This window comes from Pangasianodon hypophthalmus, chromosome 24 (genome assembly GCF_027358585.1).
Source record: "Pangasianodon hypophthalmus isolate fPanHyp1 chromosome 24, fPanHyp1.pri, whole genome shotgun sequence".
NCBI lineage: Eukaryota > Metazoa > Chordata > Actinopteri > Siluriformes > Pangasiidae > Pangasianodon > Pangasianodon hypophthalmus.
In genome coordinates, this window is record NC_069733.1 from 17030289 (window position 1) to 17046603 (window position 16315).

General features: G+C 37.2%; 1 protein-coding gene across 1 annotated transcript; it reads left to right on the forward strand.

Moving 5' to 3' along the window:
- The first annotated feature begins 2937 nt into the window (after positions 1 to 2937).
- Positions 2938 to 7895, forward strand: xbp1 (X-box binding protein 1). The gene is given in 6 exon segments (XM_026931293.3): positions 2938 to 3205; positions 4604 to 4700; positions 4791 to 4907; positions 5666 to 5722; positions 5725 to 5832; positions 6910 to 7895. Coding segments are annotated over 6 exon segments (1122 nt in total). The 5' UTR covers positions 2938 to 3050; the 3' UTR covers positions 7498 to 7895.
- Positions 7896 to 16315: the final 8420 nt, after the last annotated feature.

Genomic DNA, 16315 nt, shown 5'->3' on the forward strand with positions numbered 1-16315 from the left:
TATTCTTACACTCCATTTTCAAATAATATCCTGTTCACATGAACAACGTATTTGAAAATAACTCCATCCACACGGAAACTGTAAAAACGTTAAGAGCTGGGACTGAGTGGTAGAGAAGGCTGTATTATTATCTTTAAGAGTGAGAAAAAAGAGAGGGTTAGGGTTATGATGGAATGATGGTGATGTTCATAGCTGCTATAACGTAAGTGAACTAACTTGCTTTGTGGATGTTTCACAACATTAAATGTAACTAGAAACGGATAAAAAGTGTGATATGTCATTTTGTAATAAGTAAAAAATTGTAATTCAGGAAATTGCTGTAGTTTAAGAGGATGCGCCGTTATAGGAAAATGATCAACCTTAAGGTTACATCTGAATACAAAGACACTTGTTCATCTAGATTTTATCCAAAATCTCCGATCACAGAACGCTTTGTGGATGGAGGAGCATGGGTCATCTCCTGGTGCCTCTGCATGAGGGTATAATGATAAAACGTTGAGGAATTACAAACGTGTTGCACTCCTATGAGGTTAAAATCCAAGAAAACAACGTCTTCCTTTAACACCATCGTACAGAATAAAATAAACCCCTCGTTTGACCTGATCCTGATTCCCACCACAAACAGAAGTGGAGTAAAAACCTTTTGCATTTTACGACAATGATTTGTTTATTCTGATCGTCCTTCGCTCAGGCACGTCCAGGTGATAGACTGCTCATCACCCAGCCTGTAAAACACACACACTACCATTCACAGGCTAATCACACACACACACACACACACACGCACACACCAGCACTGCCATTACACATGAGAGTCTGTCTCCAAGCCTCTCATTACAGCTTTTCTCCACAGCTTGTAATTATGGTTTTCTTTTCAACTAGGAAAAGAAAGAAAGGAAGAAAGCTGGGAATAAAGAAATTAGGGAAAAGAAAGAAAGAAAGAAAGAAATTGGCATTTTGAACTAAAATTTCTTTCCTAATTAGCAAAACTTGATATTTAGTGTAAAAGAGAAATTCAAATGTATCCCCCCAAACTATTTCTTTTCAAACCTTTGCCCTTTGTGTTGGATAAATATAGAACAAAAGTACATCTTTAAGAGCTCAATCAGTGAATGATCAGAGCTGGAAAGCTGATCACTTTCTATTCACACTTTATCACACTGTTAGGGGTTAAAAAAGATCTATCGTTATTGCTCATGTTCAGCCTCTGTGTTTTGTTGCTGTATTGGCTGTTAATCAAGATTAATTTAAAACCTCCTGAAACCACTTGAAGTAAGTCGCACAAAAGACATTGGTTAAAGTCCAAGACTTAAGTGTTTTCCTAAATAATTTACATTAAATGAAACTGGAATTCTCTCCTGAGTGTATATATTAGTAGATATTAAAACCGAATTCGACTGTGTATATGTTACTGTGTATGTTAGCTAAATTATATACGTGAGAAACTTAACAAAGGTGCTACAGTAACTTGTGTTTTACAAGCTATTAACAGTCGTTTCCTCACCATCCTCTCTTTTTTTCTCTCTCCATGTTAATAATAATTAAAAAAAAACCCAGCTTATTATGTTACAGAGAAACCACACAGTGCAAAGCCCTTTGTCCTGAAGTCTTTACCGCAGCAGGAAATTAAAGTTACAGCTTTACCTCTGATTATTACAAAGCTCTGACACTGGAGACTCCTTCCAAAAAAGCTAAATAAATGTGTTCTTATAGAAAGCTTCACCATATCAACGACAACTGTGATTTGCAGCTGCACTACTGCCAGAGCTGCTGTTATAGAAAATGAATCAACCTACTGACCAATCAGAATACAGAATTCAAAAGTGCTGTTGGTGGATGATCAGTGTAAATTGTTATTATTTTGTCTTCTGGGAAACATGTATATATCTTACGTAGCTGCTGAAGGGCAATTTACACCCATCAACCTGTTCAAAAGTTTACACCCCCCTGGCTCTTAATGTATCGTGCTCTCTTCTTGAGCATCAGTGAATGTTTTCACCTTTTGTAATAGTTGTGTACGAGTCCCTCAGTTGTCCTCAATGTGAAAAGATGGATCTCAAAATCATATAGCCACTGTTGGAAAGGGGTCAAATATGCAAAAGATGCTAGAAAAGCAAATAATGTGCAGGACCTGGAGGATTTTTCTGAAGAACACTGAGCTGTTTAACTGCTCAGGACAAACAAGGGACTCACGAACAGCTATCATAAATCATAAAAACAGTCGTTGATCATCAGGCAACAACACGCAGTATTAAGAATCAAGCGAATGTAAACTTTTAAACTGGCTCATTTGTATAAATTCAGTTATTATTGTGTCTTGTGGACTATATGTAAATATCTGCTATGTGAAATAGCTTATTCAGGGCAGTACTATCACTATCCCTCTTATTATTATTTTTCAATTATTAACATTTTGCAGATTCTGCAAGGCGTATGTATAAATTGACGTTGTTGGGAGGTGTTTTAAAAAGTTTCCTTAACCTGATGAAGGAAAACATTCATGCAAAAACATAAATGTCTTTACTGAAGTGATATCTAACCTTTGCTGTTGTTTAGTATGATAAGAGATTATAGTAAACAACTAAACTGGACAAAACTGTTTCATGTTGAAGTGACAAATGTTTTCCAAAAACAAATGTTGTCCAAAATTGCATAAACTAAACTAGCTCACTAACTGGAATACATGATGCAATCTGATGAAATATTTGGCCTCCAACATGCACAAAAACAAGCATTGGAAATGTCATACTATTGCACTGAAAGTATGCACACTTTACTATGCAGTACGCTAGTATGCAAATTCCAGAGAGTTAAATGTAAATTACATCAGATTTTCTGACCAATAAGCATCCGAGACTGAATGACGCACCGTCCGGATCAGCCAATCAAATCGCACCACGATGGTAGATATAGAATGCCAGGCGACGCCTTCCGGCATTTTCTGTGGAGCAGGAAGAGGAGCAGCAAAGGAGTCGAGGAGATTTGCTTTAAATCTCTTTTCAAAAAAATACATTTAATCGGGTCTTTAAGGTTCCGAAAACACACACACGATGGTTGTTGTGGCAGCAGGGCCTGGAGGAGCCCATAAAGTGCTTCTCATTTCTTCTTCATCTTCACACTCCGGTGACTGTAATGGCGCCGCTCCTCCTTTACGGAAAAGGCAAAGACTCACACATCTGAGTCCTGAGGAAAAAGCACTTCGGAGGTGAGAACGCCGTATTAACGCTTTTAAAAAGCACTACTTTAGCCTTTGCTATGATCTAGGCTGTATTTGAGGGCGTTATAAATCAATAAATCGCGCTGTATCCACTGATGGATGGCGAAATCGTAGGTTTCGACATCAGGGTTGCCAGATTGGACGGATTTGTATATAATAAAGACAACAGATGGAATTGTTTTTTCCCACATATTTCCCACATATTCTTTATTTTTGCAGTCATTTCTAGTCTATATCATCGTCTAGGGAGTGAAATGTGTAAAGATGCTACCATGCATAAAAGAGGATTGATGGTTTTTTTCGATCGATATTTGACTAACCCTTGGATCCTCTTAACCAGGGTTGCCAGATTGAGCGTAAGACATTTAAAAAAAAAAAAAAAAAAAAAAAAAAAAAAAAAAGCAGTAACTTTTTTTTTTTTTTTCCCACTTTCTCCCAAACACATTGCTAATTTGTGCAAGCGAAATAATCTCATTATAGTCAAAGCTTTATTCTGAAGTATTGTCTAGGCTGTATTTGAAGCGTCTGGACTGTAAAATGGGGGATTTTTTCTCTCTAAATAACTGTAAATAAACTTTAGATTCTTTTGACCAGGGTTGCCAGATTTCTTTTAAAAATAGATAAATAGATTAAATACATTGGATAGAAATGACGTGTGTTCCACTTACTCCTGTTTTTTAAACATTTTTTGTTGTTGCTTTTACAAAGCATATAAACTATAAACCCATATATCACCCTATAAATCACCACTGATTAACAAATGAATTTAAAAACTACTTTTAGGAGTCCAATATGATTTTTAAAAAAAAAGGGCAAAAGAGAATAAAACTAAATAAAAACGAAAATAACTCTCTTAGCTTGTATTTAAACTTGTAAGTCCAGATTTCAGGTTTGAACTTGAAACAGAATTTACATAAATGATATAAAGTATATACATTGACAGTGTTGCCAGATTGAGCTTTTTTTGCCCCGTACTTTTCTATCTTTCATTGCATTAATTTGAGCTGCAAGGGGAACAGTAGGTTAAGAGTGAGTAGTTTTATAAAAATGGGTTTAGTCGTGATTTGGGGGAAGGATTTAAACCAGGCTTTAGATGGGTATAATATGCAAATCTGGCAACCCTGAAGCCACACCTGTTTATACATATTCAGTTCTGCCTGCGTGGCACAGACATGGTTGAACATCACACTGCACTTTTCTGCTCACTGCATGCAGATTTAATTAATGACCTGCACCAACTTGTGATAATCACGTCCATTATTATATGTTGAATAAATCTCTCATTGCATGCATGTTCAGTCGTTTGTATCTAATAAAATGTTTGAGCAAATATTCAAGGTGGCTTGAATATAATTCTATATAAACATTATTATATTTTGCTTATAGGAAACTGAAGAACAGAGTTGCAGCACAGACAGCAAGAGACAGAAAAAAGGCCAAAATGGGAGAACTGGAGCAGCAAGTCCTGGAGCTGGAGCAAGAAGTAAATTTAGTTGTCATTTAAAATATATATATATATTAGTCATGCTTTTTTTTTCGGGATTGTAAAGTGACCTGAGCGATCTTCTTCCAGAATCAGAAACTCCACATGGAGAACCAGATGTTGAGAGAAAGGACGAGCGATCTGATGAGTGAGAACGAGGAGCTGAGACAGAGACTGGGGCTGGACACTCTGGTCAGGAAAGAGAAGGTAAAAGGATTTAGACACGGAGTTAAGATGGCGGAGGGTCTTTAAGCCGGCTGATGCAAGACAGTGCATGGATTGGGGATCGATGACGTTAATCAGTCTCATGTCTTCAGCTGGTAGATAAACTAGAACCTTGACCCTTAAAACTGATAAGCAAAAAAAAAAAAAAAAAAATGCTGTTTATCATATTTTGACATTAGGCTTCCATATGAGATCAGTACCGAGACGAGCAGCTTAACACGTCCTAAACACGGTGACATTAATGAATTTAGATTGAGCAGCCATTTTACTCAAATGTTCTTAATAATAATAAACATTTTTGTAGTACTACATACTGCATGATTTTTTATTACTACACGTAATTGCAATATTTTATTTTATAGATTTTAAATATCGTCTTTGAGCTTTGTTTTTTAATTTCTTTTGATTATTTATCAAAAACCCGCAAAATATGTACTTGTGTACCGACATTCTGAGAGGTTGAAGACCAATACATTTTGTTAAAGAGCTCATCAAGACAGTGGTAATGATTAACTGGAGATTATTAAAAATTAGCCAATATGGATAATTCTAATAAACAAAATAAGAACCAATTCATGTAGTTTTATCAAGGAAAGGAAACCAAGAGCAGCTCATATCTCTTATTACAATAACAAACAGGCATCGGTCCCCCATGCAGCACTCTGAAGAGATGATTTTGCTGTTATGACGTATAAAATTGCTTGCTGTATGATTAAACTCTTCCTCGTGTGTGTGTGTAGGTGCAGGTGTTGGAGTCCGGCGCGAGCGATTTGGTTTTGCTGAACGGGTCTTCTGAGTCCGCAGCACTCAGGCTACGTGTGCCTCCGCAGCAGGTGCAGGCCCAGCAGTCATCAAAGCCGAAGAGTTCGCCCTGGATCCTCACTCTCCTGACACTGCAGACTCTGAGGTGAGCGTTTCATTACTCTCCAGGTCTCTCAGGTTAGAGGAAGAGATCCAGACTCCGAGATTACAAATTAAGTGTGTAGTCCGTTCAAATGGAACTGTGGTTCTGCTTCCTGCCAAGTCGACTCGCACACAGGAAGTGAATCAAACATGTCGTCAGTGGGGTTGATTCAGATTCAGTGACCGATCGTTGTGAAAGTGCTCGAAGGTACCTTTTTAGTTACTTTTTTTTTTTTTTTTTTTTTTAAATGCACCCTCTATTGCACAAGCTTCCCACTAGTAAAATGGATAAATGGATAGACCCTTAGAAAAGGGTCAGTACAGAACCTTGTAAGAGAGTAGATCTCCAGGAACAAAGATTTCTGATGTGCTGGTTTTTTTTTCCCCTTCTACTTACAACTGAGCAATAATTTTTGTTAACGAATTAAAAAAAAAGAAGAAATGACTGCAAAAGCTGACATTTTGGTTTCAGTTTCTGGATGAAATATTTACAGGAAGACACTGAGGAGATGCTTTCATACCTAAAGTTCCAGTTTAGCTGGTTCAGCATGACTTAAACGGTCAGAGGATTGACGTGGCTGACGTTTCCACTGCGTGACAGTGGCGAGTTTAGCTGGTTTGGTAGCTAAGCAGATTACAGCTAGTCGGTTACATCTTGCTGGCATCCAGCCACTCAGTTACTCGTTTTGGAGTGTATCCACAGTGTCTCAACATTTTTTTAAAGCTGGTTTTCTAGAGAAGGATGTGGTTAGAGTTTGCGTTCAATCATGCAGATAAGCGGCCATTTTGAATTTGGAGTGTGTGATGTAATTCTTTGGAGAAATGACAGGAAGTGTGGAAAGCATGATTAGTTAACTGTAGTCAGTGCTGGTTATGGTAACTATGGTAACTGTCATTTGGTTCAAGTATATTCTTATTGTGCGGTGTTGATGGGTTTTGGTCAAACTTTCAGGAAATTTTAAAGTCTGGTTCTGAGGTAATGAAATCGGTTACAGTGTTGAGTCAGGAAGCATTTAGCTGATAAAGAATCCTGTTCATTTTGGACCACATGGTGATCGTTTTCAATCTTTCTACTCCACAGTCTGATCTCTTGCTTGGCATTCTGGACATCATTGAACCAGAGCTGTTCCTCAAAGAAGCTCAGGAGCCGAACCCTTCTCAGCAGCTCCTGCTGGTTGGATCAGCCTCAGGTTCGCTACCTGCCCCCTCACCTGGAGCTGTGGGGGCCGCACCAGTTAAGCTGGAGGCCCTTAATGAACTGATCCAGTTCGACCACATTTACACCAAACCGGTGGAGGAGGAGGAAAAGGAGGGCGCCTACGAAGTGAGCATCGCAGACGAGCAGGACGCCATCGTCTTCTCGTCATCCTCCGAAGACGAGGAAGTGGAGGTGGAAGTCGAAACCGTGTCCATCAAGGACGAACCAGAGGAAGTAGTCATCCCCGTGACAGACAACGAATCGATCGGGGTCGACGACTTCCTGTCCGAGGCGTCCTCTTCCTTCGGAGGATACGACAAGGCAGCATACCTGATGTCCGATACGTACAGTGACTCTGGATACGAAAGGTCACCTTCCCCTTTCAGCGACATGTCGTCCCCGCTTTGCTCCGACAGCTCCTGGGAAGACATGTTTGCTAACGAACTCTTTCCGCAACTCATTAGCGTCTAAAAAAAACCAATATGTTGGTTGGGTTAAATGTAATCCTAGTGTACTAAGTGATCACTATATGCTTCATTAATGTACAGTCAGCACAAATTTTCTTTTTTTAAAAAAAAAAAAAAAAATCCCCCATTAATACAGAAATAACTGCCTGTTTTCTTCTGGGAAATGGACGTTTGAGCTCCAAAAGTAGCAATTGGTGAATCTGTGATTCATGTTCAGTATTTTTGTCAGAGAGTGGGGGAAGTTCAATGGGGAAGATTTTCATTTTAAAAAGATGTATTTATTTGTACCTTGTTCCAGAGTCCTGTATCGTAATCTGTCTGCTTTAATATTGTATAACGTAATTTTTATTAGCGCCCTCCTTATGGAATCATTTACTGCATTAAAAAAAATTATGCATCGCATCCTGATGGTCTTGATTCTTTTTTTTTTTTTTGGTGTGACTGAAGTCTTTGTTTATACATATGTTGGGATCAGCATGCTAGCATCCACAGATCACACAGTCCTGTAATTGCTCTAATTATACAGAACGCAGGGAAACATTCTTGCTTTAGATATTTAACCCAGGAAAGACTTCTAAAGCATGCAAGAATTGCAATTTTTTTTGTGTGATCATCCACTTTAATCCAGAATCCCTCATGGAGTTACTTTTTCAAGTCAAGTGAGTTATCGTTATTCCTCTATACAGCAGTATACATCAGAACAAAATGTCATTTCTACAGGACCATGACGCAACACAACAGCACACAAGACTACATAAAGTGCAAATACACAACAGCATGAGATGAGTGCAAGACAAGCACAGAGAACGAAATGCACATTTTTTTTTTTTTTTTTCCTCACAAATTCCTTTCCTTCCAAATTCCTTCCATCATTCCTCACAGACATCCTTGTGGTGGTCTAGGAAAATCATCAGCTGTTGCTGGGACCAAAAAAGTGACAAGGTTTTGATCAGAATCAAGGTTTTCTGCCTATAACATGCTTTCAGTCTTGTCTAGATTTTCTGCAAAGATCAATGCAGTGTGCCTAAAGATGACTAAAACCTCACTAGCTAAGTAGAACTTCTTCACATGCTGAACATCACACATTGATCAAGTTTGTTGGAGAGTAAAACAGACGTAAACCTAAACAAATCGGTTTGTAATCAGATTCCGGCTGTTGAAATGTCTGTGGTGCTGCTGTGCTGCAAAGTTAAAACTTTAAATATATTTATGAAAATTTTCATTTTTTTGGGGGTAACCAGACATTTTAACTTTACTTCTGACTGCGTTTGTGTTACATGCAAAAAAGAAATGTATTTCAGTTAATGAAAGCGTGTATTTTCACAATTACTCTAGTCAGTTTCAGCAGGTGTACACGGATTTAAATAAAACCACACAGCACACATAGAAAACACTGACATGTAAACCAAAAAAAAAAAAAACCAACCTGCTGATGATTTTATACGCTCAGCTTTATAATGCTCGTAACTGACAGAATAGGTCCACAAATTAATAACAATATAATATAGCTTCTAAACTTTTGGTAATTAATCATCATAAACATCCAAAATAATCCTTGTGTGTTACATAGTGAAAGAAATGAGCCACTGGTTAATTAGATATTATGCCAAAGATGTTAAATAATCCATTTACATATTAAAAATAATCTTCAGCCATTCTGAATATGTTTTGGCAAAATAGCTTTTTTTTGTGCTGTTAGGTAACGAGGATTCTTTATCTGCCCTTTCAATACTTTTATCTAGAAGGAAGAACAAGTTGTACAAGTTTAGCTCAAAGTTACAGTATGTTGAGTCTTTCTGTATGGAGTTATGCTGCAATCCATTGTACTGGGAACTTGGAAATACATGGAAAAACATGGAAAAGTGCAATGGGATGGTTATTCGACTCGGAATTCCCAGTCAGGAACTCGGGCAACATCAACCTAGCCCGAGTTCTCTGACATGCACACACCTGAGATCACAACAACATGGCGGCTCAGAGTCAGCGTTAAACAGAATTCCCACTAATTCCTACATTCTTCTAGTCTATGACACGTGATTTTACTTGCCATGTAGCTTTTCCGTTGTGAAAAAGTGTTTTAACGGCTTTAGAAGTTTTGATTTGTAACATAATTCCGTTGATTTCAGCCCAAAGTTACTAACGAGAAAAATCGTTGTAACAGATAAGTTTTATGAGTGAAGATGTACAAGACAGCTTATTTATATGATTATCAAATTCAGAGACTACCCACAGAAACATGACCTCGCTCTGGTCATTTGTGTTTTTCACTGGAAAGTGTTCACATCAGAACTCGGAAAATCATCTTGGAACTTTCTGATTTCTGAGTACAATGGATTGCGGCATTAAATTCATTCGATTAGAATTCGATTAAAATGCAAAAACCTGAATTTGAATATTATTTTGAAATTGAATTGAATTTCTTCCAGCATATTCCTAAAATCCAGTGTCCACTGCATTGATGAGGATAAAAAAAAAAAAAAACTCTGTCTCTAACAAGAACTTCCCTGGATGTTATTTTGAAAGTGAATATGAAGACGTGAAAGAATAGAGAGACTGAATGTCTCATTCAAACAGGAAATTCAGTTTCGTTTTAGATTTTAGATTGCTCTTTTTTCAAACCGTGAAATTCAGCTGAAGTTCAAAATTCAGTTTCAGTATTTCTGATACAAATTCAAAATAATAATAATAATAATAATAATAATAATCAAATTCAGATTTTTGCATTTAAATGTCTAAGGGCGATCAATGAAGCTAACTCCACAATTCTGATGTTAACCTCTGATTCTGATACTGAAGTCAAATTTGATACATTTGCTTTTTACCTTTATTCATTTAGCACATACTTTTATCCAAAGCAAACTGCAGGTAATGTCATTAAGGAGCACGTTATATACAATACAGCTGACTTTGTCACTTTTGATCACAGCAACAGGTCAAATTGCCCTGTGAGACTTTGTCACATGCTCTATAAGAGGAGATAAGATAAAAACTGTGACTGTGTGTGAGACACTGATCAGGTCAAAATGGCTCCCCTGTTCAAACACACACACACACACACACACACACAGATGAAAGTCTAACTTGCGTAATAGCTCAGTTGTACCTTGGCTGCAGGGCTAAACAGCAGATTCCTGTTCCTGTCTGTAATGCGTCGGTTACGGTGGTATTTTCTTTCGGTCACACCCATTTATTATCCTCAGGCTAAATCCGTCAGTCTGGGTGGAGAGACTTTAAAAACTAAAGAAAGAGTAGGGAGGGATTGTTGTTAGAGCACAACATATTTAACATCATCAAATAAGAGTAGTCAAGCTAGCTTATTTAAGATAATCCAAGCCTAGTTTAGTGCCAGACTGCAAAAACATAGCAGAAAAAAAGCAATTTGTTTTACATTTAAAGAAATTGTGTATAGTTGTGTATATTTAAAAAAAGACCATAAATTTATGTTGTCTTTGGCTGTTGTTAATTAGCTTGTTACGCCATATACATAACATACAGTACATACATTAAAACGTTATATATTGTGTATAATTTGTGTAATACACAACTCGGATACATTTAACTGGTAGAAGAAAATTTCTACGTAGCTTGTTTAATGAAAACATACACACAACTTATAGTTAGTTTTTGTATTTTTATTGTTATAATAACATTCATAGCTTTTTTGTAGGCTACATATATACACATAAGTTATATTTTGCTTTTTTTTCTAGAATATATATATAAGTTTCTTGTTTAAAATCAAAACTTTCTTAGTTTGTATAAGATTACAAGGCTTTATTATCATTTTTCATTATTATTTATATATTATATATGTATCATTATTGCTGCTTTTTTTTTTTTTTTTTTGCTCCTGATTGTAAAATAAGAAATAACTTCAGACAAACTAGCTTCTCTGTTAGTGAAATCACAGTGAAAATATAAATATGCCTGTTGACTTCATTGAACTCATCCTCTTTTTTTTGTACCTCCACTTCTCTGTGCGCTCACACTGCAGTATATTTATTTGTGAACTTCCTGTGGCAGGAACTGAGGTTTGGGCTTCTGACGCAGTGAGTTTCACTTTGCATGTGTGAAGAAATATGACTGATGTGGTTTCTTTTATAGTAAAATAAAAGGCAAGAAATCATCCCACGTTCTCCAGAAGTACTACGTTCTGGATGATGATAGATGTAGTGTAGCTACTGAGTTTCCTCTCATTGTGTCCATGCTGAGGGATGATTTCTTTCTGTAGAAAAGGAATGAAAACTACAGAAACACCAGTGAAAGGTCATGCTTCAGCAGTGGGACTTTCTGTCCGTGCTGTCTTTTCCCTGCTGATGCTGCCGTGTCCTGTACGGTGAAGTCCAGGCTTAAATTAAAACATGATCCCAGCTGATAATATGAAACTGTCATCACCTTGAGTGTCCCGGGATAAACCCTACAATAAAGTGTCAGGTTTCGGTCCATAGCTATAGAGGGAAAACCCCTTTAGAGTGAAAATGTCTCAGTATTCCCTTTCAGGATATAATGAGCAAGCCTAAAGAATTACGCAGAATATTGAAATACTTGAGAAGGTGAAAGTAATACAATACACACACAGCTGCTCAGATGATTCAAGGAACATAAAATATAACAATTCACTCTAACCATCAGCAATGTCCAGACTGCTGCACTTAAAGACGGGTACTTAGGAAAAAAAAGACTAATTCAGGGGAAAAAAAAAATGGGGAGAGAAATGAAACGTCTACAGCATTGGATATGGAGTTTAGGGTCTAAAATAGAAATGGTGGATCATCTAGCATGCATCTGAGGCCTCAGGCGAGGAGGATCAACCGTCAGGGCACGGTGTAGTCTTGGGTTATGTTTCAGTACAACTTTTAACACTCTCATCAACGTCAACTTGAAATTCCTCCTTGGTTTATCAGTGAAACAGGACAGATAGAATATTTTAATTTGGTTTTTGTACTCCAATCCTAGCTGACGTATCTCCTGACAGTTGTGTGTTAAGTGCGTTCCTGTTGAATGATCTTCTCTCTGCTACACTCCTCTTGGGCTGCAAGTACGCACTTACGTTATGCGTCATGTAAAGCGTATGGCGATGGGACGTCATCAAGGGCGTGTCAGAAAGCAGGCCAAGAGAAGAAACGCTGTAGAAATTGCCACTGGAATGTGTTCTGAAGTACGTATCATGTATCTGTCCTCAGATGGACTACAAGATCCTCGAACACACACTTATACTTTCTATTTTGGGGGCTCGTGAGCTCGTGAGACTCCACCGGGTGTAAATATGAAACTGGGTGATGGTCCTGGTGTTGTTTTATATTAAGTATTACTAAGACTTTCTGAATAAATGACTCAATGCGAGAGCTTTTTGTTCCACAGAAAATCAACTAAAAAGTGCAAAACATTAAAAGTCTTCACAGTCGTAGGAAAAGCTAGGAATTTGTCAGTGACAGGACAATTTGTCAGGACAGTGCAGTTGGAAGTAATGTTAAGTCATATGTTTAGGCTGCATATGAGTATATTTACACATTTACACAGTATTTTCGAAAGTACTTCTACCACAACGCTGTGGAAAGAATTCTGCAATCTGATTGGTCATGACCCTTTCTGCAGAAGGTGTTGATTAATTTTCTCCACCAGCAGCTCTGATGGTATTTCTGGCTGTAAAGGAAATCACAGGTTTATATTTATGTCCTAGTTACTGATGGTAAATGCTGTTGTGTTTACTTGCTGCTTTGTTTCTCTGGTCAGCTGGTGGAAAATTAGTTCTCTAGAACTTGTAGAGTCCTTGAGACTGATGTTTCTGTCTCACTTTATGGCTTTGGATAAGAAACCTCTCCCAAGTGGATAAATGTTAATATACAGCATACAGTGTATATACAGCAGTACTGTGCAAAGGTCTTGTAAAGACTTCACATTTCATGCAAAGAAATGCTGTAAATCAAAGATGCATTGAAAAATAATGAAATTAAATGTTTCTACATAAAAAATAGTCTGCTATAAAGAGCAGTGATTAGTAATAAAGTAAAAAAAAAAGTCAGTGTTTGGTGTGAGAACCCTTTGGTTTTTAAAAATACAGTAGTCTAACGTACACTTTGTGCAGTTTTATAAGGAAATAAGCTGGTAAGGTTTACTGAGCATCTTGGAGAATCTGCTACAGTTCTTCTGGAGACTTTCTGTCACAATTTCTTCTGGTTTTTTTTTCCAGGTCAATCCTGAAAGCCTTCATTATGTCTTTTTGTCTGAAAAGTAGTCTGTTATGTATTAGGTAATGTATTACTTTTTACCTGACATGCAAAAATTTCAAGTTTTGTTGGAAAAGTAATGTTTGGAAATCCATAATGTTTTTTTTTACTGACTTAATAATGCAGAAGTCATAAAATAAAGTAAAAAAATCTAAATTTAACAAAATTTCTATTAAAAATTAAGGTGCTTTAGATTTTTTTGCACAGTACTGTATGTGTGTTGGAAAAACTGGGATCTATGTCGACTGTCCCGTGTGATGCTCTAAAGCTCTGTTTGGTGAAAAGGAAAAAAAAGTATCTACATTTACATAAGGAGAGATTATAAAAACAAGCAACACATTTCTTCACAATCAGAGGAAGTGTAAGTGCAGATCTCAGCACATCTCCTAACCTCACACTGCAATCTTCCTGTCTGATTTACAGAGGTTGGAAGAGAACATTCATTGCAGCTTTAACTTACGATACTTAAAGTATCTATTGGTTTTTCTTCAGAAAGACTAAATACAGAATGGAAAGTAAAAGAAGTTAAAAAAAACCAAACAAACCAAGAAGCTTTTTTTCAGTTTTGAACACCTGCAGTGGATGCAAAAAAAAAAAAAAAAAAAAAAAACAAGTTTCAGCTTCATGTCTAGTTTCATATTTTGCAAAATGGTGAACTATATATCAAGGTTTTGAGAGCACACTCAGCCTGGTCTGTTATCATTGTAAACAAACTTGGGGTTCTGGTTCTGGTTCTGCTCTGAGGAACCAGCCGGGTCTCTACAAGCTGACCGTCTGGCAGTTTTATAGCTGGAGGATATAACTGTACAGACAACAAGAATAAGTAAGGAATAAACCACTTGGGGGTGTGCTGTTATAGGAAAATAATCATCAACATGAAGCTGACTTACTCTTGTCATCCTGAAGTTGATTATTTTCCAATAACAGCATGTCTGGAAACATTTTATTCCATGTATACTACAGCAATTTGCCAAATATAGCAATTTATTTATTAAAGAACATCACATAGTACTTTTTATCCACTTACTGTATAGTTACATTTAATGTTATGGAACGTCCATAAAACAAGTTAGCTCCTGTTACCACTTACGTTATAGCAGCTATAAACAGTCGTTCCCTCACCAGCCTCTCTTTTGTCTCTCTGTTGAATTTAATAAGACACAGCCTGTCATGTTACTTAAATATCAACATTCACCATATCAACAACACATTTTTCTTTGCTAAACAACACCACACTCTTTAATCTGTTTATTATTCATTTTAGATTATGTAGAGTGTCCACCATAGAAGTCCCTTTGAATTTCCTGTTACTATAGAAACATTAGAACGAGTATTAGAACGAGTGCATGAATATAAACGTGTGATTTACAGCTGAATGACCGTCTCGAAGCTGCTGTTATAGAAATTAATCCATGCCTTCAGATTTGAGAATTCAACAGCGCTGTGGTCTGAAGCAGCAGTTACATGTTTTTCCTCTGGCAGGAAATGCAAAAGCAGAAGTTCGCGGAGGTTTCAGATGCAGTAAAAGAAGAAGAGCTGAAGTGGAGAGAGAAATGTCAGAGAAAGGTGGGAGAAATGGGGAAAAACCAGCACACGTCCCTTCACAGAGGTAATCACACCCACTCGGCAGTGTACCTGTTACATTTCCATTAAGCAGCTTTGGCCTTTATCGTGTCTGACGTATTTGGGTCATTGCGCGAATGACTCAGACCGGACAAACAGAGTCACCGGCGCTGAGAACGAGGAACTCCTGAATATAAAACAAGCTACTGTGGTGCAGACGTGGCCTGTGTCCTGGATTTGGAAAAAGCAGGTTAATAAATGAGGTTGATAGCCATCACTTTACCCTACCTGTGTGATAAGTACAGGCTAGTGCATTTACGTCAAGTCATAAATATGCTAATAATGCTAGGAAAAACACCACCTCAATTCAGGAACTCAGAACGGTTTCCTCAAACCTGAGTTCAGCAAGTGACATCAAATCAAAATGGACGCTCACAGCATCAACAGTAAACAAAACAACACTTCTTACCTTTAAAGGAGTTATACTTCATATACTTGTATCTGCTTTTTATATCAGACAACATACAGACATATTCACTTGTTAAATCTATAACAGACTCTACAGTTCACTGTTTTGAGAAGGTACATACTGTACACATCACTCATAACAGTTAGCTGGCTAGCTTGTTGCTAACAAAAGACAACTACGGAGGCGTCCATGTTTCTTCCCCCGTAATTCTGAGAACTCAGCACTTGTTTCCGACTTGACGGTGTGTGTGATGTCATGACAACGGCTTGATTGAACTCTGTACTATCTGTTTCTATCATATGCTCCCGATCAATTTACTCCACGTACTGAGTTTATTTCTGAAAAGTGCAATGACAAAGGAATTTCAATGAGTTGATAGAAATAATTTATACCACAGCTGGAATCTGATTGGTCAGAAGGTGTTGATTAATTTTCTATCACAGCAGCTCTGACAAACAAGTAACTCAAACAGCAAAGGCTCCACAATAACAAAGAGGAATTTTGTTATTTAGTGGTGTTATATAACGAATTAAAAATGTTTTTTCATTGATATGGTGAAGTTT